This window comes from Athene cunicularia (assembly GCF_003259725.1).
Source record: "Athene cunicularia isolate RWA chromosome 15 unlocalized genomic scaffold, athCun1 chr15_part1, whole genome shotgun sequence".
NCBI lineage: Eukaryota > Metazoa > Chordata > Aves > Strigiformes > Strigidae > Athene > Athene cunicularia.
The window spans coordinates 1,452,787-1,474,314 of record NW_020799121.1 but is presented as its reverse complement, the minus strand read 5'-3'; the positions used below and the strand labels follow the sequence as shown (position 1 = coordinate 1,474,314).

At 41.3% G+C, this 21,528-nt stretch overlaps 1 protein-coding gene across 4 annotated transcripts in view; it reads left to right on the top strand.

Moving 5' to 3' along the window:
* MTMR3 (myotubularin related protein 3) overlaps window positions 1-21,528 on the top strand; it is an 84,245-nt gene that overhangs the window by 56,716 nt on the left and 6,001 nt on the right. For 3 of the 4 annotated variants that reach the window (XM_026859458.1, XM_026859460.1, XM_026859459.1), the window contains exons 10-19: window positions 3,096-3,301; window positions 3,522-3,653; window positions 5,680-5,791; window positions 6,905-7,100; window positions 8,739-8,924; window positions 10,276-10,446; window positions 12,559-12,704; window positions 13,350-14,766; window positions 17,208-17,318; window positions 17,845-17,933. In XM_026859458.1, the coding sequence (XP_026715259.1) occupies window positions 3,096-3,301; window positions 3,522-3,653; window positions 5,680-5,791; window positions 6,905-7,100; window positions 8,739-8,924; window positions 10,276-10,446; window positions 12,559-12,704; window positions 13,350-14,766; window positions 17,208-17,318; window positions 17,845-17,933 (2,766 nt within the window). The remainder of the gene's footprint in view (window positions 1-3,095; window positions 3,302-3,521; window positions 3,654-5,679; window positions 5,792-6,904; window positions 7,101-8,738; window positions 8,925-10,275; window positions 10,447-12,558; window positions 12,705-13,349; window positions 14,767-17,207; window positions 17,319-17,844; window positions 17,934-21,528) is intronic. The other variant, XM_026859461.1, reaches the window with a different exon arrangement.

Sequence of the window (21,528 nt, the reverse complement as noted above, 5' to 3'; positions counted from 1 at the left end):
CAGTGGTGGGTTTGCTTAAATTTTTTTTAATCTTTTTTTCGTTGCTGAGATCTGAGTGACACCATCTTATCCCCAGCTCTATCTCTAGGGACCTCAGAATCACACTTGAACTATTTGCTGTTTTTCGTTCCCATGGCCAGTCCAGTTGGAATGAGTATGATTCCTTAGACCTCCAACATTACCGTAAATAGAATTGTTTGCTGATTTCTGCTGGTACATCTGAACATTGCATATTTGTGGAGGCTTAGGAGTGTTAGGGCTTCACAGATACCAATGAACTCAACTTTTGGCCTAATGATTCTTTATTATTTGTGGTATAAATGGAAGCCAGGAACTTGGAGATGAAAATATAACTGTTTATGAAGCTATGAAAATGATTCCACTGGCAGGTAGTAATGAAATCTGGGAGAACATACGGAAAAATAAATGAGCTTATCCAAGTGTTCAAAATAGATTTCTTACGTGTATAATGATGTTCTATTTTCTTTTGTTATTTGTGCAAGCATAGCAGGGAACTAGGTGGTCTCTTTTTTTCTGAACTAATTTGATATCAATAGAGCTGTTTCTGGAAGGCTATTCATTTCAGCAGAAATACGTATTCCTTTGCATGCAGTCAGTTGGCACCTGGTGTAAGTGCCATGGCATTCAGATTGTGTTTCCTTTGGTTCAGTTAATGCGGTATGTCAGTTGCTTCCTTTTGGTGAAGGAATTTTATATGAAACAGTTACAAAAGAGCTATGAAAAATACTTAAAATACCATATCACAACCTATTTTATAATTTGAAGTTTTGCAACAGGGAGCCTTAACCCGATGTAAGTGTTGCTTTTGAATGAGTAGCACAAGGCAGCCACTGCCGCCTCCTGCTGTGCCCTGCAGTGACACTGCAGAGGTGGTGCTGCCCAGCACCTGACGGGGCCTTGACAGCTCTGAAAACAAATCATAAACCAGCTTGTCGCACCTCCATAAACATTTATTAGAGTGGCAAGAGCAAAAAAAGTTAAGATTTACAGGTTTGGGCAGGCTTTATTCCTGTTCAGGGCTGTCCAAGTTGAATTCTTAGTTTGCTTAAAGATTCAGCTGACCCTCACCATTCTGTGTCTTATTAGAGAGAATTAAACAACTCTTGGTTGAATTGAAGCTGACATGGCCAGTTTGTTTGCAGGAAGACTCTGAAATCCTTTGTTGCATTGTAACATATAGAAACTGTAATTGGCGTGTGCCTTCTTTATAAATACGGGGTTCTGGTGGCTCTCCGGAGCAAGAACGGCATCGCCTAGAAGCACCTTTGCTTAAAGGGATGTGTATCTGCAGGCCACTCAAATGGAGAACAGCAGTGTGTGGGTAAGTGGTAGGGTATTTCAGATGTGACATGAGGTAGAGAGTAAACTTTTCTAGGTGTCCCATTCCTCAGCATTGTTGACTTGCCATGTGGCCTGAGAGAAGTTGTGTCTCTGCTTCGGCCACTCCACCTGCAGCTCCTCTTACTGACAGCTGGGCTTCTACTTACCTACTGATGGCTGACCTCCTGCTGTGGCTGAGGTCCTCTGAATTCAGGGTACTGCTAGTGAAAGTCAAGGAGAGCATTGTTAATTCCAGATGTAAACACTTCAGTGAATGAGGAATTACATTTCTGTTGGCAGCAGTGGGATGTACCAGTGTGGAGGCAGTAAGTGAAATTACAATGATAATATGTTTCAGTACTCTTTCTTTATAATAGATTACAGGGAGAGTTTTTTTAATCTTTTTTAAAGTATACTTGCAATGGTTGGATATGCTTTAATCAATTTTTTATGTGTAGTACAAGAAGGTAGCTCAAAAGCTCAACAAAGGAGTAAAAGGTCTAAAAAATTAATTTCTGTCTTTAAGATTACGTATGTCTTCAAGACTTGGACCATTGAGAAGATATCTATGGTCAAGTTAGGTCATTCTTCAGTTATCTCCTTGACATATTTTTTTATTGATAGACTCATCTCTCTGCTCCATTTGCCACTCCTCTGAAGTTTTATCAGTATATAGAGTGCTTGCAATTTCTATCATGTTTTAGAAGAAAAAAATTCTGTTAATAAACAATATATCCTTTTTTTAGTGCTACTTAGCTGTCTGTAGCAAGAGTTACTTGCTTGTGGACTTTGTTATTTATGACTGGCACCACACTGGTGTTTACAACTAAGAGCTGCTGTTGCTCTTCAACAGCTCTTTGGTGCTCTTCTGCTAGATGTGATCCATGTTTGAAGGCAGCAGGTGAAACACCACCCAGAGAGGTTCTAGGAGGGGGATGGAGAAGACCCCCACATAGAGGAGAAGCTTGAAAAGGGGATGCTAGAGCTACTCCTTTCCAACAGATGCTAATACCAAACTTCAGAATGAGTAAAACTGCAGATGTTTAGCATCCTTTTTGTTAAACAATGCCTGCAATATATGGGCTTCTAGATACGGTTCTGCAGTGTTCAAGGGCTGCCTCCTGTGATTTCTAGGTGATGCCTAGAAATGGATACCATCAATGTACTACATGAGTAAGGGTTTGGCTTACCATTAGACATCATCAGACAGAAGGTGTGCCACATTCTGCCAGTATTTCCTACCAAAATCATAACATTCTTCAGATGTAATTAGTGGTATTTTTTGATTTTTAAAATCTCATCAAAAAAATAATCTGTGGTTTTACTCCCTTTAAGATTAGCATGAGTTAAATTGAACTTTCCTATTTACACTGGTATTACAGCAGTAGACCTGACTAGCCAGCAGGTGTTGAATACCTCTTTAATGCCTCATCTGCAGTTCCAGAATGTTCCCCAGCTTTTACCGGCCAACAGGCTACAATACTGAGCAAGAAAATGCATTGTTTTCTCTTACTGACCTCGGCTTTGACTTCTACCTTTCAGTGACTGTGGGTTGCAGTCAGCATTTTGAAGGGAAGCATGTGGAATACATTGCCAATGAATCACAGGTTGAAGATAAATGCTTAAAGGTAGAGAGATCCCCAGTGAAAATTAAACTACTGGAGTGCACCGTTTAATTTTTCATGGCCTCTATGTTTTTCCTGCTGATTCTTCACGTCATGCACCACTGTTCTTTTTATTCTTTTCTTTTTCAGGCACCAGAGCAATGGAGCAGTTATTTCCCGCTGTGGACAGCCTGAGGTCAGTTGGTGGGGCTGGAGGAATGCAGATGATGAACACCTTGTCCAGTCTGTTGCCAAAGCCTGTGCCTCAGATTCGAGGTCCAACAGTAACAAATTAATGAATGGAAATTGTTCCAGAGATTTCTCCAACGGAGGAGACCTCTCTGACGTGGAATTTGGTAAGTTTGTCACTGTTCTTTTTCTGTAAAGGGCAGAGCTTTATATAAAAGCTCTTGTATGTACTGTAAGAGATCCAATCCTTTGTATTTAATCAAGCATCCTCCAATTTTTGCATGTGCAGTGCATATGCATTGTGGGGCTTGAATATGAATCATTGGTGCAAGCAATATCAGAAATATCCTTTTTAGTTACTCATCAGTTTCATATCCTCTTCCCCAGATTCCTCAATCTCTAATGCTTCAGGAGCAGAGAGTTTGGCAATACAGCCTCAGAAGCTTTTGATCTTAGATGCACGATCTTATGCAGCAGCTGTGGCAAATAGAGCCAAAGGTGGAGGCTGTGAGTGCCCAGGTAAGCAATGTTTCTTCTTAGTTTTCTATTAATCAAAAGGATTTGCTCAAATATAACTATATTGATATACTTCAGTAATGCATATTTGACAGGCTGCATGGATCCAAATACTATTCATCTATTTGAAAGTTCTGGATCGCTGCAGTGATCACACATCCCTTCAAAAGGACAGGTTTAGCTGTTAATTAAGTCTGTTACTCAGAGCATAAAACCAGCTGGTAACAATGTTCAGTAAATGCTGAACTGTGTAGAATATGCTGATTAGCTTTCCCTTGCTGAGTCAAATATATAAACTAGAGTGAGACAAAGGTGCCCAGTGTGCTAAATGTAAAAAAAAAAAACCCTGAACAAACTTGTAAAAATTCACTAACTGTAGAGGACAATAATATTCTAGAATGGTTCTGCACAGTACAACTTTTCAGCAATTTTTCTAAAGCTGAAACATTTTTCAGCATTTGTGTCATAACCCAAAGCATCTGAAATCCTGATTCATCTTGTATTTGTAATACATTTGCAATTATCACTTTCTGTGTTCTTTGGCATTTGTAAATTGTTGGTATTATAAGCAAGATGTTATTTTATGGTCACTATTGGATATGAATGCAGCCTGTTAAAATTCCGTGGGTGGAGAGTCTAGAAAAATTTACCAGACAGAAAAACTACAGATAAGATAACAAGACCATATATTCTTGTTCTGGTCTTTGCTGCAGTAGCTGCACCTTGGTATCTAGCTACCAGTAAGAAAAGATGAATTTTCCATTTAACACTTGAAAACTACTAAATAACTCATCATCAGAGAGTAAAATTTCAAAACAGAAAAGCTGAGTATACAAGAAGTTTAATTTTCTTTCTATATGTTTGTTCTTGAATTCTTTGTAGAAAATTTCCATGCAGCTTGTCACCTTCAATGAATTTGACCTGCATTTAGTGCTTCCTTTTTGCTGATAAGTTTTCTTCAGATATTGCCAAGTTTGCATCATTCTCTCTATAAAAATATCTAATTTATGTTGTGCTTTATATATAACATAGTTCAGTAAAAAGACAAAAAAATGTTTGAATTGTCTGATATTGCCAGTCACTTCTGACTGGAGGTACATAGTCCGATCACTAACAGGATGTTCTGGTTTGGGCCAGAATTTGTTGGGCTGATAAACAGTTAAGAAATCAAATAATATAAAACATGCTCTTTAAGAGGCTGCTGCATTTTCTTGTGCAAGTACTCAATATCCCCTATTTTTGAATCCTGATGAATTATTTTTTTTCTTGTGGAAAAGTTCATTTGTCATTTTTGCACAGATAGAAGCATCAGGACAGAGGAAAACTAAATCTAGCAAAGATATCAATTTTATTATCTTTCTGCATCTTCTTAGGTGCTCCCTCTGAGCAGCAGACCCAGTCTGTACAGAGGCTGCCTGCCCAGCAGAGCGGAGTTGCTTGAGTACATCCCATAGCAACGTCTGAAGGCAGGCTCAGCAATTCTGTTGTCTGTTTTCCTGAGCTTTGAGTGTTTCTCACACGTGTGGTGCTTGTTCCTCATAATAGAAAAACTCAGAATGAAGCAACCTTTCAGCCTTTTTGAGTGGTTAGGAAAAGGAGTATATAATTTATATAAAAATACACATTAGTTTACCACGTTTAAGAGCATCAGTAATTATCAGTTAAGTATTGTTTATGCTTCACAGTCTCTTCTAATGTTTCTCAGCCTTTTAAAAACATTCTATAACCTCAAGCACGGCAATATCACTATTCCCATAAGTTTGTACTCTCCTTTTTGTAATGTGAAGTGAACACTGAAAATAAATACACAAACTCTTTGCTAACTCTTTCCTGTTTTGCTATGCTGTGTTGTAATGTCTGGAATACCTACCGAACTCCAAGTACTAGTTTCTCCTTACAGAATATTCGTAAACAGATTATTTCATCTGTCCACACCAACAGTGGTTTGGTTTTATGAAAAAGCTTCTTTTAGAAATTAAACTTAGCTTAGTTTTTAGTTTCTTTCCTCTTTCTTGATATTTCCCTACAGAATATTATCCAAACTGTGAAGTAGTGTTCATGGGGATGGCAAACATTCATTCTATCCGAAAGAGCTTTCAGTCACTGCGTTTGCTCTGCACACAAATGCCAGATCCAGGAAAGTAAGTGGATGTTTGGTGGTTTTTGCCTTTGTTTACATGTTTCTACAACTGCATTCTTTTGCTGCTGATTTGTAAACTGAAATTCAGTCTTCTTTCCCTTGGTGACTTTACTGTGTAGTAACACTAAGCTGTATTTTTGAATTTCCATTGAATTTGAGCTGAAAGAAGTCATTGGTTTATTATCATTGAAGTAAACCTAGAAAATGAGATCTGAGATTATACTGTAGCCTTGAGTATTGCTGATACTAGAATGTTACTACTTTCAGATGGGCTTCTAAGTGCTAGCACATAGACTTACCTGCTTTCCCAGTGCTTTAATCTTTACAGCTTGGCTCTCCAGAAAATTCTAGTGGTGTTCCATGTACTTCACACATTTATAGTGTCATTTCAGGAGACATGTTTTGTAGCCCTCCAGAGCTATGGGATGACTATCCTCTAACGGCCCACCATCTCGGGAGCTTCTGAGGTTGGGTCTTCACTAGGACACTGTAGTTGCACCAGTTCTTTTTCCCCTACCACTTCCCTGTTTTGAATTTGCTGCTAAGAGTCTTTCATGGTTTCAGAGTAGATCCAGAATGGCCACCCTTGCTAAACTGGATATGTGTATCTTCATAGGGTAGAGATTCTTAAGATACCTTCAGCACACATTGTAAAGCCTGGCAATAGTTGAGATACAGGGGATTTCAAAGGCACCTCAGGCTCCACCCTTATACTGAAGTGCAGAGTTGTCAGGAGCGTATGGCAGAGTCCCAAGATAGCCAGTGGTGCTGGGACTGCTGTGTGATCTGAATCCTCAGCTCAGAGGAGGGGAGACAGCAGAGGCTCCTGAAAGTAACGATTTCCCAGTAGTGCTTACACTGTCCGTTGCTGGTGACTTGTTATGCTCTTGTCTGGGAAAATATTATTTAAGCGGCTTGTAAGTCTTACACAGCAAAGTGCATACCAGAGACTAGCTGTTCCGGAGGTGGATGCATGGCTTTGTTTCTTAGAAATCTGGGAAAGTGTTAAGAAAAGATAATGAAAAAAATAGGAGCTTTGACTTGATAAATTCAGAGATCCAAACCTGAAAGCATTTTAAAAGAGCAAAAACTGTCCTCCTTTGTTTTCCTCTAGTTGGTTATCAGCTCTGGAAAGTACCAAATGGCTGCAGCACTTATCTGTGCTTCTGAAGTCTGCGCTACTCGTGGTTCACGCTGTGGACCGAGACCAGCGACCAGTCTTGGTTCACTGCTCCGACGGCTGGGACCGAACTCCCCAGATAGTGGCCCTGGCCAAACTGCTGCTAGATCCATATTACAGGACCACAGAGGTTTGTAAACTATCTGTTAGTGCATGAGGTAGTTCCTGGACTTTGGTCCTTTTCTGAGGAGGTTTGTCTGTAAATTATTTCATTTTTTTCCACTAGAGAGGCCACTAAAGCTAGGAGTTTACAAACAGTAGTCTGCAGATACAGTTACATATAGGTGTAACTATAGGCTGTAATTCAAGAGCAGATTATATTTTCCCCCTTTGCTGTAACTGCACAGTCATGGTCTATGCTTCCACATACTTAGTTTAGGAATATGTAGTACAAAGTGCTACATATTGCAGTTTCCATTACACCATTGCAATTTCTCAGCCAACTATTGAAACAAAGCCCTTCTCTTTTCTAGATTTCCCAACTGCGTGTTTTTCCAGTTTCACATTTTCGTTGTCCTCTGTCACTTAGTTGTATTTCTTCTGTTTTTTCAGCCTGAGTTTTTTTTCCCCCCCATCACTTTCCAGCATTGTGTGATAACGTGATGGCTGGATTCCATCTGCCAGCCCACATGCAAGATGCCTTTGTTGTCTAGAACAGAAGCATATGTCTGAACACTGTTCTATAAACTGCTGCTTAAAGTCTTGGATGCATGAGGACCATAAGTTTAAACTGTAGCTAGCAATGTCTTTTGGATGAAATTGTGAAGGTTTCTCAGATCCTTTTTTCACATGTATTCTAGAAGTTGGCATCCATCAGGTCAAAATATATTGCTCTGCCCTTGGCACTGAACCTCTTCCTGGTCCACTCTGAGTGCTGTCATTGCTGGTCAAAGTGCAGAGTTCTTTTGTACATGCCCTTTGCCCCCCTTCTTATCACCACCACATCAGAGGAAACCATAAACTGTAGCTGTCCATACAAGGATCGGAAATGCTTAGGAAAATGAGTCTTTAGCATTGTCACATTTCAGGCTTTTCAACTATCAACTCTTATTTTTGGTCTAATTACAGCCATTGACTTATTAAGCATGCTCTACAATTTTTCTTTCTGCTAAGAATTGAAACCTTCCTAACCTGTGATGGGGTTTAGGTCCTGTAAGATGAGGTGTCGCATTCAGGTGCTCAGCTAGATACTGTTTTGAAATGTTCTTTGCCCTTTTTGTTTGCATGAGAAATCATGCAAGTCAACCCTTAATCAGTCTTGGTGGCTGTGCTGCATCTGGTGTACACACAGGCAAGCATTGTCTCTGAGCATGGATGAATGTTCTGTTGTGGAGGAATTGTTTTCTTATATGACAGACAGACCTGCCCATCATTTTCAAGGGAGAGCTTTAAAATTTCTTTTCCTGTCCAAATGTTGGTTACCATGATCCGGATGGTTTTGATCAAGATGAAGTTCCTACTCTCCCCTATCTGGTCAAGATAGGTCTCATGTCAGGATCTTTCCTGCCACTCACTGAACACTTAACCTGCCTTACTCCCTTTCCTATTCACGTGGGTTTGGGAATTCATATCTGTCCTGATTTCATTGTGCAGCATTTCAGAACACAGAGGCATTAGGTAAAGCAGTAAAGATAAGTAATGAGGCCAGTGCTGAAGGGAAATAGTAGTGAGGACACAGTAATAAGGTGATTCCCATGAGTCTAAGACCATCTTAGAAAATTGAACTCAAGAAAAATGGAACTTTTAATCTGTACTTTCATTTCTACAGGGTTTCCAGGTGCTAGTGGAGACAGAGTGGCTGGATTTTGGCCACAAGTTTGCAGATCGCTGTGGCCATGGTGAGAATTCGGATGACCTAAATGAGCGCTGCCCAGTGTTTTTACAGTGGCTGGACTGCGTCCATCAGCTCCAGAGGCAGTTTCCTTGCTCTTTCGAGTTTAACGAAGCATTCCTTGTGAGTTGTGGCTTGAGAGATTGCTGTTTTATAAAGTGCTTCTACAGTACCCAGTGCTAACATACTAGAGAGCCCCAAGGGGTTTTTGATTTTCCCATCTATGATATGCTACAGCCTGATAAAGGTAACAGGAAAACTGCCCAGATACAGAAGACAAAAGTACTTGTATACTTCATGGGACCTGAGATCTGTTCACTCTTAACACAGAAGCAGGACTGTTAAGGACTTCTTTTAGACTTTAAAGAAATAAATAAATGATACAATTTTAATATTCACACCTAAGAGGTGCTAAAATAACTCTGGTATAATACATCTGCATACCATGAAAAATATCATAATTACTGACAGTATAAACTTCCCACTACTTTGATCTTGTTTTGACTTGAAGACTCCTCTAAAAACAACCTGCCCCTTAACTTTCCATTCATTTTTGCTGTTTCTTTGCTAAAAATGTTCAGGATATTCGAGCTGTGTTTTACTTTCTTTTGAAGTGAACAGCTCTCTTATTAGGAATTTGCCTAGGATGGTCAAAAACGTTCTCAAGGTGAGAAAGCAGGTCTCTGCGAAAGTGGCAGTTGCTGACTGCAGGACTGGTAATCTCAAGAATAAAAGTTTTTATGAAGTGTCTGATCCACTGAGAGATTTAAAGCACATTCCTGTGATTGTGGTTGACTTGAATTACTACTTGCCAGCTCAGCCATGTAACCGAGTATATGTACAGTCCTAGCTTAGCTCAGTTGTGAAATGAGATACATAAGGTTATAACTGGCTTCACAGCACACTGCTAATCTACCAGAGCTGTGTGTGAACATACTCTTAGTATTCTGGCCTTCTTAGAGTAAACCTCTTAATTTATTAGAGTATTGAAGTACTTGTCTTCATTTAAATGTCTGAATAATCCTGTGGAAGTCATTTATATGCTTAAAGTTAAGTTCATATTAAGCTGTTTTGTCAGACTGGGGCCACAGCATGGAGTGAATAATGATCAGAATTTCTGTGCTGCAGTAATGTTTTGTAACTGGTATCATGATTCTCTTTGCCTATCCTACAGGGCTATGAGTTTGAATCAGCAAGACTTCTGTACTTGTTTATGAACAAATATTTTATCTTTATATTTTTTCCTAAATTTTTTTAGTTACAATTTTAAAAGATTCTACTAGGCTTGAATTCTTTTGAAATTAGTTTATAAGGAGGTATGCAAAAAATGCTGGGTGCATTTCATATCGGTGTTTAGGGAGCGGGCGTACTGCCCTGCAAAGAAAGGATTTGTTGCTTCTTAAGCCTGAATGTTGTTTTTCACATTAAGCTGATGTCTTCTGCCATGTGACAATATTTCTGTTGGTCTGTGCAGGTCAAATTGGTGCAGCACACCTACTCTTGCCTCTTTGGTACATTCCTGTGCAACAATGCGAAAGAGAGAGGAGAAAAACACACTCAGGAACGGACCTGTTCTGTCTGGTCTTTGCTGCGGGCAGCAAACAAAGCCTTCAAAAACCTGCTCTACTCCTCCCAGTCTGAATCTGTATGTATCCTCCATTCCCCACCACCCGGGGAGAGTCCCCTTAGGGGCTCCCAGGTACGAAGATCTCAGTTCGTACCTTAAGAAAATGCCCAAGCTCATAGCAGTGGGACATCATAATGGCTTAACTGTCACTGGGAATACAGCGTAGGGAGAGGCATTTCCAGAAAAGTGTGCCCAGCTCTCCTCATTGATGTTTACCTTTGAACAGTCTGTTCAGTCTGAGGTTTCAAGTCTTGCATTAAGTTTGGTGATGCTTGAGGAATGTCAGATACAACCTCAGAAACTTCTCTATGCTTGGAAATGTGTTTTCTGTAACTAAATGTTTTGCTTTTTTTGTGTGAAACACATTTCAGTGTTTGACAAGTGGACTTTTCTAGAGAACTAAGCTATGTCAGAGAAGTGTCATAAAATCACAAACCTAGACACTGTCTGTCTTCATCTTAAATCTAAACAGAAAAAGGAACACAGTTTATATAGTATATCTTTGTTTCTCTTAATACTTTCTCATTTTCAGTTTGGCTCTTCTGTAGTAATAGCTCACTGAAACTTCTGGGAAGGGACTTACCTTTTGTATCTTTGATAAAAAAGGCATGTAAGGGATTTAGTGATGTAGTATGGTGGGCATGTGAACAAACAGGCAATCATTGAATGTCATCATGATTATGACAGCAGAGACTTATAAATATTTAAACTCTTTTTGTTTATAAAAGTATCAGATACCATGAGGTACCTGTAAGGACTATGCAATGTTTTTGCATATGATAGACATGAAAGCCATTTGTTCTTTAGAGTAAAATTAAAACCTGGCTTAGTAGGACAGAGTTTATGCCTACATTTGTTACAAAAAGACTAATTTTATATTCACATCAGCCCTCTGTGGCTGTCTCCCCTGGATGCTGGACGTGCAGCCTGCGCTCAGACTGTGTGCAGATCCCATTTGTCATTGCGACAGGCAACGTCAGAGAGAGCCCTTCAAGACTTTTCAGCCTGACATTGTCATCCTCAGAGTGGATGTGATAGCCAAAAGCATGAGATATTTCAGATAAATAGGGCTTGTGAGGACTCCTAAAGCTATGGACCCTTCTAAATTTCCTGAGAATAGCAGCAGGTTTGCCCAGGAGGAGCTTAGAGAGTGCTTGTGAAGCGGGCAACGTGGACAGGTCCTGTCCTTGGGCTGCCCTTACGTGCTGTATTCTGCAGTGTAGATGCTGTCTAGGTGACTTGACCTCAGTAAATACTAAAAGCTGTAGTCTACTGAGCTAATTAGGATAATTTGTCTGTACGTGGGAGTTTTGGTAATTTCCTGTCTTGTATCCACCTTTTTGTGCTTTTATTTGTGTTTAAAAGGTGCCTTTGTGATGTAGCCACATTTGTTATAAAACCATAGTCGTTAAAGAGCAGCATCCATCAAAGCAAGCCAACCCCCCAGCCCTCCCTCTGCTTAGCAGCGAGGAAACCTGTTTCTCTGCCATTGCCTGCTTTTCCGCAAGAAAATTACCTGGGAAAACAGTAGAATAGATAGAATGAACCAACGTGTTTTTAAACTGAAACAGAAAGCATATTCCACAGTCAAGGAATCCCTTTTAAGAGCAAGCTGCCTTTTCAACAAAGTATTTCTGCATGTACTTAATTTTTAACATATGAGTGCTTCCATTAAAGACAGGGTTAGCTTTGATGAATTGGAGCCTGTAGGAGGAGGTTATTAGTTCAGCTCTCATATGGCATGGTATAATACAAAGTACAAGGAGATCTCTGCACTGACAATGGGCCACTGAATTCTTCCGCAGTTTAAATTGCCCAGAAGCATTATTAAGGTGTAGATTCACACAGAGCACATTGCAGTAATTCATTCATGAGAAGCTGAAAGCCAGCATTGTTATGCCTCAGCCTCTGTCTCTGAAAGAAAAGATAATTATATATCCAAGTGTAGCTGATTAAAAATGCCAGAGCTGCTCACTGGCCTTCAGAGTTATCCAGAGATCTAGCAAAGCCTCCCAGCTGCAAACCTGAATTTTAATAAGCCCAGGTTACCACAATCAGATTTGAACACCTCTCTGCATTCTGGAAGTGAGCAGTTTACCATTACTGAACATTGTGTGTTCTCCCTCTCAGGTGCTGTATCCAGTGTGCCATGTGCGTAATTTAATGCTCTGGAGTGCTGTTTACCTGCCATGCTCTTCCCCCTCTACACCTGCTGATGACACCTGTGCCCCATACCCTGTTCCAGGCTCTAGCCCTGAAGATCAGCCTCTGGGCAGGTGAGCCTAGAGCCCAGAAATCCCATCCTGTAAAGTAAGATCAACAGAGAATATTGTGGGATATAAAGAGGAGAATACTTTTGGTGGGAGGGAAGTATTCTTCAGAGGCTTGTGTGTGGGACTGTTTGACCTAGCCAAAAGCAGTCTCTCATTATTTCTGTTACGTTTCAGAGGTGATAGTGTAACAGAGAGAAGAGTGGCAAGCTCTAGGTGTTGCATAGCCTTGTAGGATTCCTTATATCCTTGTGGGGTGGGGTATGAGCTTTCATCTGGTTGTCTTGAATTTGAGTTCTTTTTCTGTGTTGCATAACTATTTCTTTGCTTTTTTGTACAATGATTCTGAGTACATGGTAATTAGGAGGTGTGACCAGACTGTAAGCATTTGTGCTTTGTGGTAAAGGGATTATTCTGGGAATGTTTGAAGTCTGATTGAACATATTTTCCTGATGGTAAACGAAGTACTGAAGCAGCTCTGCACTACAGATGGTCAAAATGTGCTCCCAGATTATACTTCACGGAAGTCCATTAGCTAACAGATTGTTACTGTCTTAATTGGGGGAAGAAGTTTCTAAACCATAGTAACTAATTCTTTAAAAAAAAAAAAAATCCCCTGATTTGGGATTCTGAATATTTGTACCTTCACAGATTACCAAAGACAAGATCATTTGACAATCTGACAACAGCCTGTGACAGCAGCGTGCCTACAACCAATCGACGTAGCAGTGACCCCAGCCTCAATGAGAAGTGGCAAGAGCACCGTCGGTCTCTGGAGCTGAGCAGCCTCGGTAACCCGGGGGACGATTCCTTTGATGGAGACAGCCTGGGTAAACAAGGCAGGGCTCCAGTCGGAGCAGAACTCTCTGTTGCAGCTGGTGTGGCAGAGGGACAGATGGAGAACATTTTGCAAGAGGCCACTAAAGATGATGTTGGTCTGGAGGAGCACTTAAGGGGTAGCCTAGAGACAGCAGGCAAAGGGGATGAGGTTGCCCTGGGTAAGAAGAGAACTGAAAACCTACATGAGTATGTCAGTGACCTCTGTGAGAAAGCTGAGGCGGATAAAGGTATTGCGATGAACAATCCAGCATCCAATCCACATCCAGTTTCACAAGGTGTTTCTGAGCTTAAAGGACTCCAGGATGAGCATACTGATCTCAGTAACACCATCCAGAAGTTACCTCAGGCGAAAGGACTACAGACTGCTCCTTTGGAGGGCTTTGTAAATAGGGATGTGCAGAAGAATACGGAGGAAGAAGGTGTTAGCAAATTTGAAGGAGAAGCAGAGAGCCTGTACAATACAGCGCAGGCTGGTCTGCCCTTACCTCTTACAATCCCACACGAGGCAAGAACATCCAACATTGAAAGTTCTACAGAAACCTTAACAGAGAATGAAGCAAAGCAAGAGCTCATTCCGAAGGGTCCCTGCCATAGACCTCACCTGATCAGCAGCAGTGCTGATGAACTTTCTCGAACTATTGAAAATAGGCTAGAGGGGGAGAGCATGCTAGAACTTCAAAAACTGGGAACAAAACTACACAGGACTTCTGGTAGCAGCAACACACACATCCCAATGCCTTCCCCTTGTGCCTTGCCTTTAGCTGAATGTAAAGATGAGATTGTGTGTAATGGAGAGCTGGAGCCTGAGAACAAGATGACAGAGAAGCCTGCGGGGTTTAGTATCCCCCCGAAATACCATGCGACAAACGGACACTGTGTGAATGGAGAGGACGGTCGGACCAAAGCCTCTCTGAGTCGGCAGGTCTCCACGGCTAGCTGTAGTTCTGCACAGTTTCACTTGAGGAACTTGCACCAAAAATGGATGTTTAGTCATCTTGGTAAGCAGCAGGCAGCCAGCAGCCCAGACCAACCTGCCAGAAGTCACCTGGACGATGATGGGATGCCTGTCTACACTGATGTTATCCAGCAGCGCCTGCGCCAGATAGAAACTGGCCATCAGCAGGAAGTGGAGACCTTGAAGAAGCAAGTGCAAGAGTTGAAGAGCCGGTTGGAGAGCCAGTTCCTGAATAGCTCCTTACGCCTCAATGGCGATTATGGAGATGAAGTGGTAAGTGAAATGGTAATTGGGCCACTGCTGGAAACAGTGGGCTAGTTAGGCACATTCTGGAGCTCACCGTATTCTCAGCTCTTGGTTCATTGTTCAGGCAGTGATTTTTTTGGCCATGCAGGCTTTTGTGAAACTTTCAAGGTCATTCTGAAGAGGTCAAACGACCGAATGAGTACATGGCAGGTGGAAATTAATGATGACATATTTGCACTGTATTTCAGTTTGACTGTAAATGTACCAGAGGTTTATTTCAAGATGGGTGTTTCACAGTGAACTCACACGTACCTGGACATACTTAAAACACCCTTGTTTGCCCTATTAAAAAACCCCACATTTGCTTTACTGTTGTTTTCATATACAGGCAAAGATATTTTTCTAAGGATGTGGATGTGTCATGTATTGGGACAGTAGCATAGGACTGATCTCTTGGTGCTTTGCATGCTCGGGGTAAGAAAGATGCAGCAGTGGCTGCTCTGTTCACTCAAAACCATGAAGTTCAAGCTGTCCCCTTTTCAGATGGCTGGCCTGCTCAAGGCTCATTAACCAGAATAAAGAGCTTTTGTGTGACAGCCTTATGTCAATGAGGGGTTTTTCTCAATGAATTAAGAATTTTAAGGGAGCTTTAAAACTGTTTGTGCTTTTACTTAAAAGTGTTTAAAGTCATAAAAGTAGAGACTTAAGTTTGAGGCATGATTCAGATATGGTATGTTAATTTCTGTAGTGATTAAATGATCTATGTAGTTGTGGTTGCAAAAGAAATTTTAAAATCAGAAATTAAATAAGGGTAATTCCAAATTCAAGATCTCAATAGCTAGCAAGTTTTCTATATGTCTCTGTATGTCTTGGGTGGATTTTTAAGTTGCTTCTTCCCTACCTGTTTTTTACCTAATTTTGCCTCCTCTTTTGACTAATAAATAATAATAAAAAGTCAAAAGAAATACAGTCACTGGCCTTATACTGTTGCTTGAATGTAACACTAATGCAGAGAACAAACAGGAGTCCTGTTCTGTAGAGGCCTTTGAGCACTGAGCAGTTCTGCAGGTTGCTGCATAGCTTAAGGCCCAGTATTATTAGCTAAGTAAAATAAATGAAGAGGGGAGAGCTACTTGGGGAAGCAGGCAGGCATAGGAGGAGGAGGAGGAAAGTGGCATGAAGGGGAAGGTGAAGCGACCTGGAATGTCTGAAACAGAGTTTGTGTCTTCCTGTGGGTTTGAATACTGAGCAGAGCATTGGCCTGTAATTCCTGCTGTTGACAGTAACACCCGTCAGAAATTTTCTTTTCCTACGTACACATTGTAATGTGTTTTGTATGCCTGAAAAATTGGAAAAAAAAAATAGGTTTCCAACTTTTGTTTGTTTAATTTAATCTTGTTTAGAAGTGGCAGAGGTGCTGGATAGTCCCAGGTACATTCGATGTGGAGAATCCTCAGAGTCTTTTTGGCTATTCACATTGGAGACACCAGCACTAAGTGCTCCTTTTGGGCATCCATTTCAGCTCGGCATCATTTCAATTGGCTGTGGCTTCTGTCACTGGCAAAAGCTTGGATTCCTTGGAGAAATTTGGTCTCTGGCTTAATTTATTATACTCCCATTTTTAAAGGGCCTTCACAAAATGCAGCGTAGGGCTGGATGTGAGAGCACGCTGTCCTCTAGAAAATTCACCATTTCTGAGAATTTAATCTCTACTTTCTGTTTGTGCCTCAGCTTGGGAGTAACAGGTTTTCTTCTGGAGCTCCAGAGATGCCCATTCCTCAGGCACAAAAAGACTTTAACTTAAGATTTCTTGCTAATTTTAGTGTATTTTAAGGGCTGGCTGAGTCTGTTGAAATAGAACTCTACCTGGATAGACTGTATTAAAGAAGCATTACTTCCAAACAACATATATGCAGAATATATATGGCTCAAATTCCGAGTTTCCCACGTGTAATTTGGCTTGTATTTTTGCCAACAAAAGGATATATGTATTACTAATATTAGTTTTGAAAGTGAAACAATCTTGGAAAGGAAATGTGATTGTGAAATTGGAGCCACAGATAGCAGCTTTTTTTGGTTAATTGCCCAAAGTATTGCCAGAACTTTGGGCTAACACAGCAGAAAACAGATTTTAAATCCATTCTACTTCACATCATCCTGATGGTCAAAACTGACCTGTTAGGGGTTTTTTTTAGCTGGTGGGGCTTTTTTTTTTTTTTTCAATTCATTGCTGCACTAAGCACTTCAACGTGTGGCATTTATAGTCCCATTCAGAAGGGTACTCTGGCCTTGCTGCCACGTGTGCACTGTGGGTAGGTGACTGCTTATGACATCTACCCTTCCAGTGCAGACATAGCGTGCTCTTTCCTAGCAAGAAACTCCACTCCTCCCCACGACTGTCCGGTTTTTATTTGTATGGAAGTAGGAATATGGGAAGGTTCTGTTCAGCTGTGTTTGTTTGCCAACAGACTTCTATACCCGACTCGGAAAGCAATCTGGATCAGAACTGCTTGTCTCGCTGCAGCACAGAGATTTTCTCTGAAGCCAGCTGGGAACAGGTGGATAAACAGGACACAGAGGTACAGACTAAATCCCTGTAAATCGCTTATTCTTCCGGTAGGATGGGATATTCATGATTCAAATTATCCTACAGCCTTTGGTCATGTGCCACTTCTTGTGAACTATCCTCCTTGCATTTCACTTGTGTCTCATACTTTTAAGTATCAGTACCTGTGCCTATGAGCCCTCTGCTGTCTGTGTATGGGAGAAGCCTTGGAAGGGATGGTTAGCTGAGGGAGCCTTAGGTGGACACGTGCTTGGTGAAGAGTCTTGGCCTGGATACTTTCAAAGCACAGGAAAAAGACCAGGGAATTAGCCTTCATGACTTAATTTCTGTTTGTCTAAGGGGAATTTAGCGTATCTGTTCTCAAAGCGAAGATTTCTGTCGTCTGTCTTCAATTGTTGCAAACACCGAATCTGTGCTCTTAAAATAGAAGCAGCGCTTCCCTCGTGATGCTTTGCTTTGAATTTGTGAGCGCAAACGAGGTGGGCTTGTTTCTAATTAATTGCCCTCTCCTTGATAAGTTTGGCTTTTCTTTCTCCCAGGTGACACGATGGCTTCCAGACCACCTGGCTGCGCACTGCTATGGCTGTGACAGTGTGTTCTGGCTTGCCAGCAGGAAGCACCACTGCAGGTAACCTGTGCATCGGCAGAGGACAGCAGGGGGGAGGCATGGCCACGGCTTGAATTGCTCCCTCTCCTGTTAAACCAGGAAAGGGTTTTCTTTTGACACGAAGTTCCTTTCTCAAGGATAGATGTCAGACTGAGTGTTTCAGAGTAGAGCTGTGCAGCTCCTGGAGGACCGAGCACTTTGGGAGAACAGAAGTTTCTCCTGTTCGGTTTCAGTTCATGCAGTGTATATATTTTAAAAGCCACACTTGGTATCTGCTCCACCTCAGCCTAAACAGATCCTGCCTTTTTTCTCAAACCGAATTTGGAGGCAGCTGCTTGTTTAGCTTTTTAAAAGGGTGTAAGTAATAAAAAAAAACAAAACTGATTTGTCGTCTTTAGCATTCAGTAGTTCAATACTGCAAATATATGAATAGCATCTTCTTCCCATTACTGGTTGTAAATCTGCTCCTTTCCTTCTTTAACCATTCTTCCCTTTTCATTAAATTGTTCTTGTAAGAGAATATGGAAAGGACACCTATGTGAAATACAAGTTTAAGTTTTCAGGAATTTTCTTTGCCAAACATACTGCCAGCAGAGGCTGCACCAGATAATGCAGACATCAAGGGCTTAATGAAGAACAGGTGGCAGAGGCCTTTTGATTAGATCATACTCTAGTTAAAGATGGAGAATCTCAGATTCCTAAATTCTGTTTCAAATAAATTCCTATTCCCAATTTCTAGACATGAGAAAACTATTACAAGAACCATCATTTAAAAAAATGACAGTCATCACATTTTGATGCTTCATTGCTTTTTGAAGTTGTAGAGAATTATAAACATCCTTTGGTTTGTGTCCATTCAATATTTTGCTCCATTTAGTCTTCTTGTAAAGATAAACAAACTCAGGGAAGAATAAATAGAAGTTGAATGGCTTTGATTTTTTTTTTTCATGCCCATTGTGTTTGTGCAAATTTGTACGTCTTAAGGCTTCAGATGAAAAATAGAATTACTAAGCATACAGTTGTACACCTCTGAAGGGTTTTATAAGAGTTAAAGAGGTGTTTTCCTTTGTCCTTCTCCTAGTGGTACCTCTTGTGAAGTGTACCCATTCAGCTCTGTTGCCCTGCCTCCCTAGGCTGACTGATACTTGGCATCTGCGGTTTAGTTTCCTAGGCCTGGGCTCTGGAGAATTCCTAGTGCATGGATGCACACGGGACACCCCCAACAGCATGAGGAGTTAAAATTGACTCAGGGTTTCAAGTTTGGTTGCAAATTTCCCTTGAGTGTCTTGGTTTCTTCAGCTTTCAAATGTCTAGTATCTGGGTTGACCAGGCTGTCCACATAGGCTCTGGTTGTTTATGGTAGAGACCACTAAGGAATGGCAACCAACAAGAAAACCAAGTATTTCCATAACATACGTTTTCAAAAATCCCCATGATCAGTGGCAGTCTGCTCAACATCTTCCCTGAGAGTGAAAATGAGTTGAAACCCACACAGGCCTTGAGCAGGATAAAAACATCTAGCTTCCTTTGTTGCCCCTGTTTGGTGCTTTTGCTCATTCCCCTCTGAGCTCTTTCTCCCCTCCTTGCAGGGACACTGAACGTGTTGATCAAGTCTGGTGAGCATTTACAACAGCCTCTGTCTGTTGTCTGTCTGCGTTTTCTTGGTAACTTCTCCAAACTAACTCGGTCTCTTCCCCCTCTTTGTTTTTCACTTGCCTAGAAATCACTAGAAGTAAGTTGTGGGTGGCTAGCACAATCTGTTGGATGTTTAGATCCTGTATAAACAGGTGCGCCTCTTCACAGAAAGGCATTTAGGACTTGGCTTTTGGTAGCTTAAACTGGGATGTGGATCACACTAACACCTCACCATCAGTAAATCGTGTGTTTGAGTAACAGAGAACGCTTCACTTCTAACTCAGATGAGACTGTCCTTCAAGTTTAGCCATTATACATTTATTTTTGATTCTTTCCCTTTTTTGCCTTATTTTTGGGAGAGGTCCACATGTTATCGAATGACTCTAATATTGCTGTGCAGTGTGTTGACAGAAAAACTACTGCTTATTTTAGAAGGACTAAAAATACTGTGGCAGTAACCGGTAACGCAGAGCTGGTAGAGGTTTAGTATCACAAAAAATGGATAAACTTCTGTGACTCAGTAAGAAGAGGAGGTGTCAGTAGCATGATTTCAATTCACCCTTCCTCAAAGGATCAAGATTGCTTTTCCAGTGTGTTTTTTTAACATGTCTCTTTAATCTCAAGCAAAGCAGAGGACCACCAGGGTAGAAAGAATGAGTTGTTCAGAGCTTTTGAAAGCTTGGGGGAGAACAGTTACAGAACACTATTATCTATCACAGGATAAAACAACAAAAGAGTCCAAGCATATGGTAGGAAGCTGGTGAGCTACAACAAACAGATATTTGTTTTAATCACTCTGGTTCTTTTTTGACCTCATCTGTCAACAGCAACCTTCTGCTGGATAATCGTTCTTTGTGGGTTGTTGGAACTGCTTTTCTACAGGGTGTTTCTGTATAGCACCTCACAGGGCTGTTTTAATTCTTGCTTGTTTTTCTGATAGTAATTTCTATCAGAAAATAGGGCCCTTAAGAAGAATTCACAACCACTGCAGAAAGGCTCACTGTTGTGAGCCTCCTATTGCTGGGGTTACAGCTTTGAGACCAGGAGCCACTGTGTGGAGCTGAGAAAATTAGCCCATTGAAGTGAGAAATGGGATTTCTCTGCTGACTCTTTCCCCATCAGTGACCAGCATCTGGAAATCTTGTCTCTTGGCAATGAAGGATTAATCAAAGCTGCTGGGTGTAGGCAGAATTCTCTGTCAGTCTCTTGGCAGCAGCAACTCTTTTCTAGCACAAAATAATATCGGCACAAAATCCTGATGCCAAAGAGTTAATGAAAAGGGCATCAGGCATGAGGTAAACTTGCAGAATTCAGGTCCCTGGAGTGCTGTTCCAAACTCATTGTAAGAATCGATGAGCTTGGAGGACAGGGCACACCAGCTAGCTTGAGCAGCAGCAGGTTTTGAGAGGGGCTGCAAGAAGAGAAGGTAATTATTTTCAAGATTTAAATTTTATCCCTGGCTCCTTGAGGTGCATGTGCCAGCGTGCCTCCACCAGCTGACATCTGACAAGAATGTGTATGAGAGTGCTCACCCTGCCGCGGCGTTGCTGTCTTTTCAGAGCATGAAGTACCTGGCTGCCCGTCTCATGGCTTTGCATGATCCTTGTTGACTCAGTTTACTTTTAAGTGTGGGCCTGCTGGGAACGCCGCAAAAGGAACTGTGCTGTTGGGGCAACGGGAGGATTGCATCAACCGAAACTGGGTTTTAATTTTTTTCAGCTGTCCCACGCTTAAACTTTTCAGCAGTGCACTGGAAAGAAACAGAAGAAAATGTCTCTGTGCTGGTACTTAGCAGCACTCGCTTTCAGAAGAGTAAAGGAGCAGAGACTCCTGCTTCCTTCCAGGACTGCAGTATCCAATCTGTCTCTAACACAAAATGGATCAGTGGTGTGAGCAGGGGCCAGAAGCCCACATCCCCCCCATTCTTGCAGGGGAAGGCCCCTCGATTGCTGTGGTTTAGCCCCCCCCCCCCCCTTAGTCC